This window comes from Thalassophryne amazonica, chromosome 7 (genome assembly GCF_902500255.1).
Source record: "Thalassophryne amazonica chromosome 7, fThaAma1.1, whole genome shotgun sequence".
Classification (NCBI taxonomy): Eukaryota; Metazoa; Chordata; class Actinopteri; order Batrachoidiformes; family Batrachoididae; genus Thalassophryne; species Thalassophryne amazonica.
In genome coordinates, this window is record NC_047109.1 from 98,590,138 (window position 1) to 98,606,521 (window position 16,384).

The window sequence follows — 16,384 nt, forward strand, 5'->3', positions numbered from 1 at the left end:
AAATCAGTAACAGGGCTATTCCACGGGATACCACTCTATAATGATCACCAATGATCCAAAAAACGTGCAAAAATGGGATCAAACAGTTTAATCTGGCTTGCCTCCTAACAGGCTGGTGTATAAAGTGCAGAGCTGGCAACTGGCTGGCTTAAAAAGTGCAGACCTGGCAACCCACCTGAAAAAGAAAGAACATAGCTATGCCCTGGGCCAGACATGATCAAAAACCGCAACAAATGCTGCTTCGGCTCCAAATTTTTACCCTGATGGAGCAAGTTCACACAAGCTTCAAGACATAGTCACTAGGAATATCCCAAAGTTACCGCATACTATCAACAAATTCCAGGATTGGGATGAACTTTTTAAGCAGTTAAAAAATTGGATCCTGATTTCATATCTGGTGCGATGAGAGCCGTAATGACTACGTATACTGAGTTTGTTCAAGATTGACAAAGCTGGGTCTACAAGTATTAATACTATGATGCTTCAAAATGTGCCCTGATTTGCTGTTTGGGATGAAATGGAAGGAATGATGCTCTGTGGAATAGCTCTGTAAAGGTCCTTGAACAAGGTCCTTAATCCTCAAACTGAGCCCCTTGTATGGCAGCATCCTGACACTAGTGTGCAAATAGGTGAATGTGAAGCCTCACTGGAAAGTGCTATCTATATAAGTGCACCCCAGTTATCATTCACATCAGCAACAATGAAAAATGTATCACAATGATCAATCAATCAATCTAAGTGTAGTGACACGGACCCACAACAGGGGGCGTAAATGAACGGACAATGGAAGAAGTCAAATTATAACACTTTACTGGTGTGAATGTCACAACCAAACACAGCAGAATCAGAATGTGCAACAGTCAATTAATAAAGGTGTCGTGTGGGCAGGCTCGACGATAGGAGACGCCCGTCAGGAAACGAACCGGAACCACACGATTTCCACTGCCACCTGAACCCGAGGAATACTGGAGCCGCCAAGTCCGGGAGTCCCCAGGTGGCCACCTCTCCGGCGTGTCGGATCTGGTACTGCTGGCAGAAAGCAAAAGACAGTCAAAGGGTGGGTGTGTGAACACCCAGTAACAATGGTGGGAATGCCACCTCCACCTCTCACTCAACACGTTGCAGTGGTCTCAGAGGAAAAGGAGCGCCGTCATGCACAGCCTCCACAAAAACGACCGGTTCTCCTGCAAACACTCACAATCACAGATTTATAAATCTCACAAAAAAAAAGGCTGAGAGTAGTACCTCCAGATGAAGATGATATCTCGGCAGTTTGGTGGAGGTGTCTTCCTGCTTTTATACCAGATGTATAGATTAGTGACAGCTGTCACAGATGATGGGTGACAGCTGTCACCACGGCTTGTTCCTGAGGCGGCAGCGCCCTCTCGTGCCTGAAGCCCGCACTTCAGGCAGGGCGCCTTCTGGTGGTGGGCCAGCAGTACCTCCTCTTCTGGCGGCCCACACAACAAATCAATCAATTTTATTTATATAGCGCCAAATCACAACAAACAGTTGCCCCAAGGCGCTTTATATTGTAAGGCAAGGCCATACAATAATTACGTAAAAACCCCAACGGTCAAAACTATCCCCTGTGAGCAAGCACTTGGCGACAGTGGAAAGGAAAAACTCCCTTTAAACAGGAAGAAACCTCCAGCAGAACCAGGTTCAGGGAGGGGCAGTCTTCTGCTGGGACTGGTTGGGGCTGAGGGAGATGAAATGAGAAATATGAAAAAAAAAAATGTTCATGTGTAAGAGTCCAGGCTACATTATATTACAATTTCTAAAGTTGTACCCTGTAAATGCTTAGAGAAAACAATTTCTGTAATATGAAATAAACAACTTAGCCGCAGCCATTGCTTGCTTTGTGGAGAGCATTATTTTTAAATTTAATCATCTAAGAAGAACAAAACTGCTGCTTCTTCTTCTGCACTGGCGTTTGAATCACAGTACCTCTTTCACTATACAGGAGCAGCTTGTCACGAGTGTAGAGGCTGCCATCTTGTGGCTATACATGATAATGCAATGATTTTTCATATATCCAGGACTTTGGAATATAAGTTGCAGGATCACGACTTACTGTATACTCTGGAAAATACAGTAACTATTGATGCCTGTGGTTCTGCCGTCTTGTCAGGACTCACTTGCAAATGAGATATTAAATCTCAGTGTAACTTTAAAGCTGATTTAATAAAGAAATTAAATGAAATAAAAAATATCAACTCTAATGCAATGGATTGCATAAATATAATGCAACCCTTAGAATATTGCAACTATATCATCACTTTTACACCCAGTTTTCTTCTTTTTTACACACGCAAGGGGATGAATACATGAATATCTCTAATTCACTGACTATGTCTTGAACTTCCAACAATGATTAAGAAATACAAATAATATCTGTGTCAAGGAGGCAGTTTTCAAAATCTGGAAGATCATGCATGGAGACGAGTGAGGGAAGCCACCAAGACACCCACAATAACTACGAAGGAGTTATTGTGGGTGTCTTGATGGTAGCCAGTCTACTACTGCAGCTGGTCTGCTCTGTGTGAGCCTGATGTTGTCAGATCTCAGATGCTAAGCAGTGCAGGATATGGTTAGTACTTGGATGGGAGACCTCTTTGGAACACCAGCAGCTGTGTGTGTTTCACCAGGTAAAACTGGAGTTGTGTCAGGAAGGGCATCCGGCGTAAAACTTGCGCCAAATACCAATGCGGATCTGGCTGTATCTGCTGTGGCGACCCTGAACAAAAACGGGAGCAGCCGAATGGACAACGACAGTTACAGACATCTGCTGCTGAAACTGTGCATAGTGCAACCTTTGTCTGTTGCACCACCAGTCACAGCTTCATGGTGGAGTGGAATTGTGAAGGATTTTCATACATGAAAATTGATAAAATCTAGACTCAAATCTCCCATGTGCCTTCTGTCAATCTGTAGCTGAAATGTCATGTGTTGTTTTTCAGAAACCCCTTCTCTGTGCCACTCCACCATGAAGCTGGTGATGCAACAGACAAAACTGCACTATGCTGAGTATCTCCAATCACAGCCACAGTTTTTAAGTAAAGCCTACTGCAGACCGATTGGCCACAGAGTACCATACTATTTGATTGATTGAGTCAGTGATTTGGGAATGTTTATATATCCATTCCCTGACTTTTGTCAAGAAAACTGGCTGTAAAACCGATCCTTTAGTTGTGTTATACTGCTGGGGACACATACTGGTACACTGTTTTTGGCTCTGATTTTTTTTAAATTTATGTAAACTCACGGGGTGACAAACTTTTCAAGGCGCTGGTTGCTTCCTGTCACCTTCTACCGAGCCGCCTCTCCAACGCGTCTGACAGATCTTGTGGATATACTGTGTAATGAGGTGTGCTGCCGCCTTTAACTTTGCCCTGTTGTATTCAGTATTCAGTATTCATTAGGGATTCTTTGTGACCCGCGTATGCTAAAGGTGTGATTTACGACATCATTTCAATAAAAACTGGAGACAAGGAAGTGATAGTGCTGCTGCTGATCACTGCCCGAGACGGCATCACGTCACAGCAAGAATTTATACTCAGTTTTCAGACACTACTCAGGCTGTGGTGGAGCCGACGCTTCTTTGGAACAAGTGGCAATCTTTCAACCTGTCACACCTCAATTGACCATCATTTAGGACAAAAACCTTTTATCATGACAGGGTAATATAACCTGTATTGGATAAAGGAGGACAGATAAGTGTGTGAGGACTTTAACCTGTTGAAATCCACCAGAACGCACATCGATCACTGAAAGACAAGTGGTGAAATTCCTTCATTCCTTCTTCCTCCACCAAAAGCCAGATAAATTTTTAGAATGGTTTCCAGGTGCCAGTCTCTAACAGTTTCTGAAAAAATTCTGATGGAAAAAAAGTCCTTTTCATTCCGCCATTTCCAGACAATGAAAATCCGACGAGGGGGCGGGACCACTCCTTCCCAAGGCGTGCTCACAGGCAAATGACGTAACCGACAGGTGTGGAAAAACTCACGCATGCGCACGAGGGTTCAAGCATGTCTGATGTAAAAACATATGAATGAAATCCATATAGTTTTTGAAAAAAATAAAAAGGACCGTTATTTTATTGACAGACCTCGTATACCAGATGCCCCTCCTGACACAACTCCATGTTACATGGAGAAATGTGGCAGGAGTGAAACTGGAACCTTCCACACTGAAACCAAGTGCACTAACCACTTGGCCACCACCCCTGCCAAATTTATCCAAGACAAATGATGTGGAAAAATCTGTGGGAAGATTGAGCAGTGATGCAACAGAAATACAATCAAAACAGACATAGTGTTAAGACATGCACGTGCCTGAGCTGTGGCAGTTGAGCACATCAACCACCATGCGTTTTGTGTAAAACAGGTCTTCTGCAATGTTAATGGGAGTGCCTTTATAGGCACCAAAGGTCACAGGCATTTAGTCATGATTCTTCAGACTACCTTTTAACAGGTACACATTCACTTAGTCTTTTGATTATATTTTCTACTGTAGTGTAAAATAGTAAAAGACAACAACAACAACAAAAAAAAAAAACAAAAAAAATAATTTTCTTTGTTGTTAAATGGTTGGTTGGTTTATTTTTATTTATCTTTTCTTACAATGTCATAAAGCTTGACACATCTTTGCTCTTAGACTAAAAATGTGCTGCAGGCTACATTTTAGGAATGAGTGACCTTAACAGTTTCAAAATTAACCTATGACCTCCGTATAGAAACTCGGTTGAGATATGCAAAGGTACATGCCTTTTAAAGTTTGGAGCTCAAAAGTTTAGCAGTTCTCAAGTTCTCTCGCGCACGCACACACATGCACACACCTCGCCACTGTTAGGCCAGAAATCATGACCACTGAAACAAGCATAAGGGCCCGTAAATATCATGGTCTTAATACAAACAGTAGGGGGCAGTAAACGCCTGCCTCAAAATTTATAATGTGAAATTTGAAAGATTTCGATTAGGGGTCGCCAATCCTGCTCCTGGCGATAACCTGTCCTGCCTGTTTTCCAACTCTTCCTGTTTCATCAACTGCTAATTAACTAAGTCAGGTTTCCTCAGCCAATCAAGAGCCAAGAGAAACTCCAGACTTGACTAATCAGATGTGGTTACAGTAAATACACGTGGGAAACATGCACAGTAGATGCTCTTCAGGAACAGGGTTGTGGACCACTTATTCAGATCATAAATTGGTAGCATGTTCACTTTAAAAATGGTTCAGATGAAGAAAATCCACCAAACAGTTGTTGAGATCCTGGCAAAAGAACTAAAGATTTCACTATTTTATGGCCATAAAAGTAGCAGACAAATTTGGTTTGGCAGGCATCAGACCAGGGTTCTGTACTAGGATCCTACCAAATATGAGATCATCCACTTAGTATTTGAGATCCAGCTCTGGACAGACATTTTAAAAATCACCCTTGTACATGTCTCGCCCACTGGAGAAGAATTTGACAAGAAGATAGACCATTAAACACACTGTTTGCATTTAATAGAGGAGAAAGCTGACTTCACATAACGTCTCAGCTTATACTGCGAGAGAGTGTTCCAAGTCATGGCTGATCTTTTGGCTCCGTCACACATTTTATATCCAGGGAGACAGAAACTCATTTTCTCTGACATACGCAGTTTTTGCCAAATTACGATAGTGTAGTCGACACTGAGAAGATGAGCAGCTGATTCCTCTTTCAAACACTGAGCTAATGAGCCATCAGCTACATCTGCAACTGTTTTGGGATTTTCTAGCGGGTCTTGTCCATAACTGTGCTGGGATTCAGAAAAGCCACAGAAACCTAAAATGTTATGTGGCAGCGAAACTAACAGAAGGTTTGGAATGGAAGATTTGGCTTTCAGCATGAACAGAGCGCGTTTCACATCGAGCGCTATATAAACCACCACACAGACAACGTTTGATATAAAGTGCCTGGTTTTATTTTCCAAATCCCACGAGTGATGAGTAAACATTTTACTTTTCTTTGTTGCTTTATTTCCCAGAATGCAGCAAACTGCCCCACTATGGTTTTTATAAAATAGCAATGCTGATTAATTAATTTATTTTTTAGTAAATGCTAAGAGACGGTATTTAATAAGAGGCCCATCCTCATGAAATGATCAATATTATTAATAATGTTAAATAAGAGGCTGAAAACGCAAATTTTTACAAATCCAAATGGAAGTCAGATTGCATGGCGACAGATGTGGGGGCGTGGCCTATGAAACCATCAGGACCTGCATTAATACAGCGAGCTGATGTGTGCTGAAATACGCTGACACAAAGTGACAGTGTATTAAAAAATAAAACTTCCATCCGCACTTCCAATGTTGTACCAATAAATCACTATGTGAAGTTCATTTTGTGCATCCTGGGAGATATTTGGTGATGAAGTGCTGTAATTTATGACTGGTTGTACCACATTCCCCTCTGCCTGTCTCGTGTAATTGTACTTCAGTTCTCCCAGAATGCCGCCTGCCACTCCGGATAATGGCTACGAGCACGTTCCCTTTACAGAGAGGTACATGATCACAGGAAAGCCAGATATAATATTTCGGTTGCTGTTATGAGTGGATGTTCGTCAGCACAATGCTGATAATACTTCAAAGTAGATTTAAGTTCTACAATGAAAAAAAAAACCTATTTCAGAATTTTTTTTTTTACTGTGTCTTGTGGAAAATTTGGGGTTCTACATTTGAACTAAAGCAATTAATCAAGTTGTTAACCAACAGAAAAAAACAAAAACTAATTTGACAATTAATAGGTTGAAGTAATATAGTAAGAAAATGTTTAGTTTTTCACTTTTTCTTGCTTCTTCATTTTATTTTAGATTAGGCTAACTGGTTTGGATTTTTTAAAAAGCAAAAATAAGACCCACTTTGATGGTGATCTGTTTTAATGCACATTTTATACATTTTTATGTGGTTGGATTTTTACTACAAGTAAAATTTAGGCTTGTGTAGCATATGTAACAAAACTTTATTTCTCGATGACGAATTGCTTAGCCAGTGAGCTGTTTTGCACTCTGTATGACACACCCACTTGACCTTTGAGAAAAAAACTGAGGTATTCCCATTGTGAAGGGGGAGGTGTGGTCAGCAGCATCTCTTTTCCATTTAAAGCAACAATTCATTTTTTTAAGAGCCGAGAGGGATATTTTACAAAAGCAGAATTAAGGGAGGAGGGAGAGCTGAGGAGGAGTGGCCGAGGAGGGAAGCTTTGTTTATGTCCTGAAATGTGGCATATTTGTATGAAATCTAGTAGCAGAAGAAAAAAAAATCAGTCATTTTAAAGGAAAAAAAAAAAAAGGTTCTCACGAAAGTTTCATTCCATTTTCTCTCAGTGAGTCTTCACACGGATGATCCAACATGGTCGACTCAAATAGCTGCATAACACCTCCTGTTACATTTTGTTTGTTGTGGCAGAAAACATATATAAATAAATAAAAATAAAATAAAGTTACTCACAATCTCGCCTTCTTTTCCTCCAAAGTCGAGGAAGAGCATGCGGACGCCATCGTCCGAGGACATCTTGAGTTTCTCGTAGGTGTAGCAGAGGAGCGGTTTAGGTCTCGTGGGAGTTTGCGCTCCTCGCTCGTCCCCGTTCTCCTCGCCTCCTGCTTTGGGCTCAGCCAGCACAGAAAAGCCCTGTTCGTAGTGAATCACCAGCCGGCACTCCTGACCCCGATACAGACAACCTGCAGCAGAAACGATAACATTTCTCATGTCGACTGTACAGCAGAGGTCTTTTTAACTTAACTTTTTTTAAACTTTTCTATAATTGTCTGTGCAGAGGACTGAAAAGTGCATGTCAGACCGTGTGTCACTTTTCTGGTACTCGCAAAAATGAGGGGAACAGGTAGAAGCTGAGCTCTGACAGTTATGTATGTATGCAGCTCCTTTTAGTCCACATGGCGTCCTTCAATCGTGTTTTTGATCTGAGTGCTTGGAAACGCTTCTGTCCTCATTACTTTACAGGGTAGAAACACATTTTGTTTGGGGAGGGGAGGGGTGTTCGGTATGATTAATGTTTTATGTTTGGAGGGTAGGTGTTCATATACAAGCCTGGAAGGGGGAAAATGTCAACAAAAAGACATTTATTGAAGTCTAGAATTATGCCAAAAATATAGGCATATTACAATGTTAAACGCATGTGAATAGTCAGTCAAAATAAGCACAAAATTGCAAGTGATTCATTGTTTCAAGGCTTTTATAAAGAAAAATGCCTTTTTTCTTTCTTTTCCTTCTGAGTTTTTTTTTTAACATTTTAGGTTCTCGTGAGGATTTGAAATATCTCTCAAGGAATGAAGAAACTGTGGGAACCTCTATATAATCTCTAAACTAGCGTGTTGCCTGTGGGGATCCATGGGCTCTAGATTGGGTAGTGTTTATAAAATAGGTAGCTGACATTTTTCAAGGGTGGTAATAAATTAAGCAAAGTTTTCATGAGTTGGAATGGGGTGTGAGTCCAGAATGGTTTTAGAACATTGTTGTTGAATCTGAATTCAACAATTTTTACAACTCCAATTCCAATGAAGTTGGGACGTTGTGTAAAATGTAAATAATAACAGAATACAATGATTTGCAAATCCTCTTCAACCTATATTTAATGGAATACACCACAAAGACAAGATATTCATTGTTCAAACTGATAATCTTTATTGTTTTTGTGCAAATATAGGCTTTTGAAATGGATGCCTGCAACACATTTCAAAAAAGCTGGGAAAGTGGTATGTTTACCACTGTGTTACATCACCTTTCCCTCTAACAACACTCAATAAGTGTTTGGGAACGGAGGACACTAATTGTGAGTGTCATGACTGGGTATAAAAGGAGCATTCCCAAAAGGCTCAGCTGTTCACAAACAAAGATGGGGCGAGGATCACCACTTTGTGAACAAATGCATGAAAAAAAAATGTCCAACAGTTTAAGAACAATGTTTTTCAACGTTCAATTGCAATTAATTTAGGGATTCCACCATCTACAGTCCATAATATAATCAGAAGCTTCACAGAATCTGGAGAACTTTCTACACATAAGCAGCAAGGCCGAAAACCAACATTGAATGCCCGTGACCTTCAGTCCCTCAGGCAGCACTGCGTTAAAAACGGACATCATCATTGTGTAAAGGATCTTACTGCGTGGGCTCAGGACCACTTCAGAAAACCATTGTCAGTTAACACAGTTCGTCGCTACATCTACAAGTGCAGGTTAAAACTCTACCATGCAAAGTGAAAGCCATACATCAAATCAAATCAAATCAATTTTATTTATATAGCGCCAAATCACAACAAACAGTTGCCCCACGGCGCTTTATATTGTAAGGCAAGGCCATACAATAATTACGGAAAAACCCCAACGGTCAAAACGACCCCCTGTGAGCAAGCACTTGGCAACAGTGGGAAGGAAAAACTCCCTTTTAACAGGAAGAAACCTCCAGCAGAACCAGGCTCAGGGAGGGGCAGTCTTCTGCTGGGACTGGCTGGGGCTGAAGGAGAGAACCAGGAAAAAGACATGCTGTGGAGGGGAGCAGAGATCAATCATTAATGATTAAATGCAGAGTTGTGCATACAGAGCAAAAAGAGAAAGAAACACTCAGTGCATCATGGGATTCTATTCTAGAATTAACAGGAAGCCAATGAAGAGAGGCCAATATGGGTGAGATATGCTCCCTCCTTCTAGTCCCTGTCAGTACTCTAGCTGCAGCATTTTGAATTAACTGAAGGCTTTTCAGGGAACTTTTAGGACAACCTGATAATAATGAATTACAATAGTCCAGCCTAGAGGAAATAAATGCATGAATTAGTTTTTCAGCATCACTCTGAGACAAGAACTTTCTAATTTTAGAGATATTGCACAAATGCAAAAAAAGCAGTCCCACATATTTGTTTAATATGCGCATTGAATGACATATCCTGATCAAAAATGACTCCAAGATTTCTCACAGTATTACTAGAGGTCAGGGTAATGCCATCCAGAGTAAGGATCTGGTTAGACACCATGTTTCTAAGATTTGTGGGGCCAAGTACAATAACTTCAGTTTTATCTGAGTTTAAAAGCAGGAAATTAGAGGTCACCCATGTCTTTATGTCTGTAAGACAATCCTGCAGTTTAGCTAATTGGTGTGTGTCCTCTGGCTTCATGGATAGATAAAGCTGGGTATCATCTGCGTAACAATGAAAATTTCAGCATTGCCATCTAATAATACTGCCTAAGGGAAACATCTATAAAGTGAATAAAATTGGTCCTAGCACAGAACCTTGTGGAACTCCATAATTAACCTTAGTCTGTGAAGAAGATTCCCCATTTACATGAACAAATTGTAATCTATTAGATAAATATGATTCAAACCACCGCAGCGCAGTGCCTTTAATACCTATGGCATGCTCTAATCTCTGTAATAAAATTTTATGGTCAACAGTATCAAAAGCAGCACTGAGGTCTAACAGAACAAGCACAGAGATGAGTCCACTGTCTGAGGCCATAAGAAGATCATTTGTAACCTTCACTAATGCTGTTTCTGTACTATGATGAATTCTAAAACCTGACTGAAACTCTTCAAATAGACCATTCCTCTGCAGATGATCAGTTAGCTGTTTTACAACTACCCTTTCAAGAATTTTTGAGAGAAAAGGAAGGTTGGAGATTGGCCTATAATTAGCTAAGATAGCTGGGTCAAGTGATGGCTTTTTAAGTAATGGTTTAATTACTGCCACCTTACAAGCCTGTGGTACATAGCCAACTAATAAAGATAGATTGATCATATTTAAGATCGAAGCATTAATTAATGGTAGGGCTTCCTTGAGCAGCCTGGTAGGAATGGGGTCTAATAGACATGTTGATGGTTTGGAGGAAGTAACTAATGAAAATAACTCAGACAGAACAATCGGAGAGAAAGAGTCTAACCAAATACCAGCATTACTGAAAGCAGCCAAAGATAACGATATGTCTTTGGGATGGTTATGAGTAATTTTTTCTCTAATAGTTAAAATTTTATTAGCAAAGAAAGTCATGAAGTCATCAACATCATACATCAACAACATCCAGAAACGCCGCCGCCTTCTCTGGGCCTGAGCTCATTTGAAACAGACAGACGCAAAGTGTAAAAGTGTGCTGTGGTCTGATGAGTCCACATTTCAAATTGTTTTTGGAAATCATGGATGTCGTGTCCTTCGCACAAAAGAGGAAAAGGACCATCCAGATTGTGATGGTATGGGGGTGTGTTAGTGTCCATGGCATGGGCAACTTACACATCTGTGATGGCACCATCAATGCTGAAAGGTACATCCAGGTTTTGGAGCAACACATGCTGCCATCCAAGCAATGCCTTTTTCAGGGACGTCCCTGCTTATTTCAGCAAGACAATGCCAAGCCACATTCTGCACGTGTTACAACAGCATGGTTTCATAGTAAAAGAGTGCGGGTACTAGACTGGCCTACCTGCAGTCCAGACCTGTCGCCCATTGAAAATGTATGGCGCGTTATGAAGTGCAAAATATGACAATGGAGACCCCGGACTGTTGAACAACTGAAGTCGTACATCAAGCAAGAATGGGAAAGAATTCCACCTACAAAGCTTCAACAATTAGTGTCCTCAGTTCCCAAACGCTTATTGAGTGTTGTTAGAAGGAAAGGTGATGTAACACAGTGGTAAACATACCACTGTCCCAGCTTTTTTGAAGTGTGTTGCAGGCATCCATTTCAAAATTCGCAAATATTTGCACAAAAACAATAAAGTTTATCAGTTTGAACATTAAATATCTTGTCTTTGTGGTGTATTCAACTGAATATAGGTTGAAGAGGATTTGCAAATCATTGTATTCTGTTTTTATTTACATTTTACACAACATCCCAACTTCTTTGGAATTGGAGTTGTAGAAGAGGAACTCAGCACTTTTATTTCCTGTCAGTTATCTAATTTTTTATGTTACTTTACTGTCTCAGTGTAGCTCTTCAGCATCTCACCATGTCATTTAGGTACTTCAGACTTCTTTTCAGTAAATGCTTCTGGGGAGCATTAGCATGGCTAAAAACCATCAGCTTCAGGGGAGCATGGCCCCCCCAAACACAGCCCTCTTGATGCCCGCCATTTTAAACATTTTTCTTTATTTCCCTCTCACATGCCTACAAGTTCCTCACCATCTCACCATATCATTTTGGTCCTTCAGATGTTTTTTTGGTAAATGCTTCTGGGGGCAATTAGGACAGGTGTCCTTTGTACAGGTAATGAGTTCAAACAGGTGTAATTAATACAGGTAAAGAGTGTAGAATAGGAGGGCTTCTTATTGAAAAACTAACAGGTCTGTGAGAGCCAGAATTCTTACTGGTTGGTAGGTGATCAAACACTTATTTCATGCAATAAAATGTAAATTAATTATTTAAATATCATACAACATGATTTTCAGATTTTTTTTTTTTAGATTCTGTCTCTCACAGTTGAAGTGTACCTATGATAAAAATGACAGATCTAGCCATTCTTTGTAGGTGGGAAAACTTGGCAAAATTGACAGTGGAACAAATACTTATTTGCCTCACTGTAAATGTCTACCAGCCTTGGACGGGGAAGTAACCTGTGTCAGGGGTGCCGAAAAGGGGAGAATAAGGAGAAAGATTCTAGGAGCCCATGACTGATAGGGGCCCAGAGAAGCCCCTATTACAATTATAATACAGACCAAATAATATGGGTGGGGCAGTAAGATTCCTTTTCATGGGGCCCAAAATCCCTGGTGGCACCCCTCGTCCTGGTGTCCCATCCAGGAGGAGTCATAGACCCTCCTCTGCTTCATCCTACGAAATCTGGCAATAAGCACTGACGCCAATGAGTCTCAGGGTCTACTTAGGATTTATTTCTACATCAGGAATAGTTGGATTAAAGGACTTTTAAAATGGTTTAAACAAACATTTGACCATTTTTTCCCCATACAGGTCTAAACCCTGTCAGCCCAGTGAATGATCACAGGAGCTCTTTGGCAGAGTATATAAATCCTGACAGTTGCAGCCATTAAACGGCAGGATGAAGTCACTGATGAGGCGGAGTTTTTGCGCCCAGGGTATAGTTTGAATTCTGAAACATGAGCTGGAATAATGTTAAAGATCCAAGTCAGTAGTCGGGCATCAGTACAGAAATTATTCCACACACACACATGCAAAAGAGCTGCTTCCTGGATGAGCTCCAGTAGTGAATGAATGAACTGCTCAGTGCGTGCGAACGAGCCGACTGTCACCACTTTCCATCAGTCACCTCAAACATGGCCCGAAGGGGTCACAAACACATCACGATGTGTCGTCGTTCTCTGCCTGTTCTAATGTCTTATGTATCATCTCAGAGCACGCGTTAACATCAGCCATCCACTGTGAGTCCTCGGCCCTGATAGCGGTTCCCCAGACACCTGATTAACTGCAACACCTGCCATTCATTCCCCTGCTTACCCTACAGCTCATACTGTATACCACTCACATTTCCGACAGATTCTCTCTGTCTCAATCAGTTAGACTCTGAACAATTTGTGCCATTTTTTTGTGCCGCCAGTTTTAGAACACATCTTCTCCTCAAACAAACCTGAACTGACCCTTATACCTACCATCTGCTCGTGCTGCTTACCATGAATGCACCACTTAAGAATGATTATTAACCAAATACACTCTGCTTCTGTGCCTAAAAACAAAAAGTTTTGTCTCTTGTTCAATGTTTTGACACTACTTTGATGACTGACATCCTCTTAATAAGATCTATAATTACTCTGCTGATATTTTTCAGATTAAAAGAGAAATTCACTTTTAATAACCTCAGTCGTATAGAAACGACATTGGCAATCAAGGCTATGAAGGTTCTACTCGCCTTAGAAAATTGTATCCTGTGACAGACATGTTTTAGAAACACTGTTGGAAATTGTATTAACAAGATCCTGACAGCACTTAAATCTAAATGAATACAATTCAAAACTGGATCTCTCCCCCTCCACCTGCACTGTATAGTTGTTCTTGCATTTTATGATTGCTTACACCAAAACGTGTTGGTGATGCTGTTACAGAACCTTGAAAAAGTATTCAATCCCTTGGGATTTTACACATTCTAATTTTGTTATGCCATTTCACATACAAAAACTAATTAAGGCTTCTCGATATTAAAATTTCAACAATCATTCCCCTTTAACTCAAACTAAAAGCAAATCTGTACAATTTGATATAAATTAAATAAAAATATCAAACCCAAGATGATGGCTTGCATAAGTAATAACATAAATAATCGGTTTTATTGCCAGTTTTCTGCAGACAAGTCAGGGGATGGATACATGTACATTTCCAAGTCACTGAATATGTATTAGGCTTAATTTGCTTCAGTCTTTAAGAAATACAAACATAATAGTACTGTATGGTACTGTATGGCAAATGAAAGTTTTGCATTTTGCATCACTAGTTCCACTAGAAGTGGGAGGATTTTCTGAAAATGGAGACTTGGAAGTTTAGCCATTTGCCAGAAGGTACACCTGAGATGCAAGCCCAGATTTTCTTTTGTTGAAAGAAAATCCTTCTCTGCTCCACTCCACTATGAAGCTAAGAGTGGTGATGACAGAGGGTTCCCTTCCGGTGTTTGCTCTCACTTTAAAAGACATGCAGATTTTGTTAATCAGATATTCAGAATTTGGCCACAGGTATGAGTGCGAGTGGGACTGAATTTGCTTGTCCATATGTGTGGGTCCTGTGATAAACTGGCGGCCTTTCTAGGGTGTACCCTACCCCTACACCAATGACTGCTGAAATAGGCTCGCGCTAGAGTACCCACAGACCGACAGATTGTTAATTTTCTATTATTGTGTTTCATTTTAATATGAACTGTAAATAACTGTTTACAGCAAAATAAATCAATTCAAAATTCAATAATTCCAAAAGCCTGAAGGATAGCGCCTACACAATATGTATAAACATGAACATGAACTTGCGTCACTGAGACATGAGCTGGGCATTGCTTTATTTTCCTCCTTTCTGTATCTGCAGGAAATCTATACATTTTATGGCAGCTTCCAGGTCGATTTTTACATCCATATGCACAACATCTCGTTATTTTGCAACTTTATGGAGAGTAAAACAATGGATCCAACGGACTGCTGTGTGATGTGCCCTCATTTACAATCTGATCAATGCGCCGTTGGAAACAGTATGGCTCCTGTCAGTCAAAACACTTGGACATTGAACGCCACCACGTACGCTTGACAAAGACGTTTATTTTCATTAATTTAGCATTTTGTAACTATATTTTTAATCACTGAATCACATCAGCCACATTAGCTAATGTTAATCTGGGCAAAAGTTGTTGCATTAGCAATGAATCCATCTGGAATTTTTGTTATCACATATCAGTTTAGTAATTTTAAATTTGTGTCATTAGTTAGCATTGTTACCGCATCAGCCCTTTTTAACTGTTGTTGCTTAAACTCCCAACAACTGTCTTGTTGACGACTCCATTACTCAGCTTTTCAGTGAGCTAATATGGGTTAGTGGATGTATTTAAAAACAGGTGTTGAAATATGTAGCCAGAAACATCCCATAGACACCAAGGTCCTTAACACACCTTTACAGTTTTTCCTTTTTTGTTTGTCAGGGCCTTGTTTAAAACCTGGCCACGTGTACTGAATCGTTAATGGTGAGCTTGGTGCATCCCTACATAGCAGACTAGCTAACACATGCTAGTTAGCATACCTCAGCTACAGGCTATTCCCTTCACGTGGAGCGTCTGCTGCTAAATGCTGGAGTGTGATTTATTTGTTGCACAACACTTCACAGCATGCACCTGGCTGAAAGATCTTTATACACACTTCCAATTTGCTCATCATTTTGCTCCGCTTTCATGGTAAACCTGTCTGGTCTCCACACAGTGGGATCAAGCAGAACTTCTGTCTTGTCACTGCTTTGACAGCAAGGGTTTATTTATTAATTTGTTGGTCTATTTCCAGACATGAAGGCTGCGTGCTGAAACTTAATTTACTTCATTTATTCTCCTCTCTCTCGACAGTATCTGATCTACAAAATAGTTGGTGTCACAAAGAGCGATCGGGCGAGATGTGAGCTATCGTTCCATCGTTCACCAACAGCCTAAGTTGTGGCTGTCTGTGTGGCAGGCAAGAGGAAAGGCGGTGTTCATAGAAACTGATTGTAATACAGTAGATTTTGGTGCAGATAACAAGGTGTAGAACATAACTGTAGGCCTAGTTATGTTCCCTCACAGTAACTGTTTCTTTGACACAAAGTCATGACATTGGTACCCCAAGGATCCTCTGAGGAGACCTAATACCAAAGACGCACTAGGTCAGGCTTTTTGCCTCATTAACCCACAAGGAGGGTTAATGAGGCAAAACTCCTTCTTGATATATTTATCATGA

General features: G+C 40.5%; 1 protein-coding gene across 1 annotated transcript in view; it reads right to left on the reverse strand.

The window, feature by feature from the left end:
* sntb1 (syntrophin, basic 1) overlaps positions 1–16,384 on the reverse strand; it is a 145,479-nt gene that overhangs the window by 3,633 nt on the left and 125,462 nt on the right. The window contains exon 7 of the mRNA XM_034175229.1: positions 7,476–7,705. Within this exon, the coding sequence (XP_034031120.1) occupies positions 7,476–7,705 (230 nt within the window). The remainder of the gene's footprint in view (positions 1–7,475; positions 7,706–16,384) is intronic.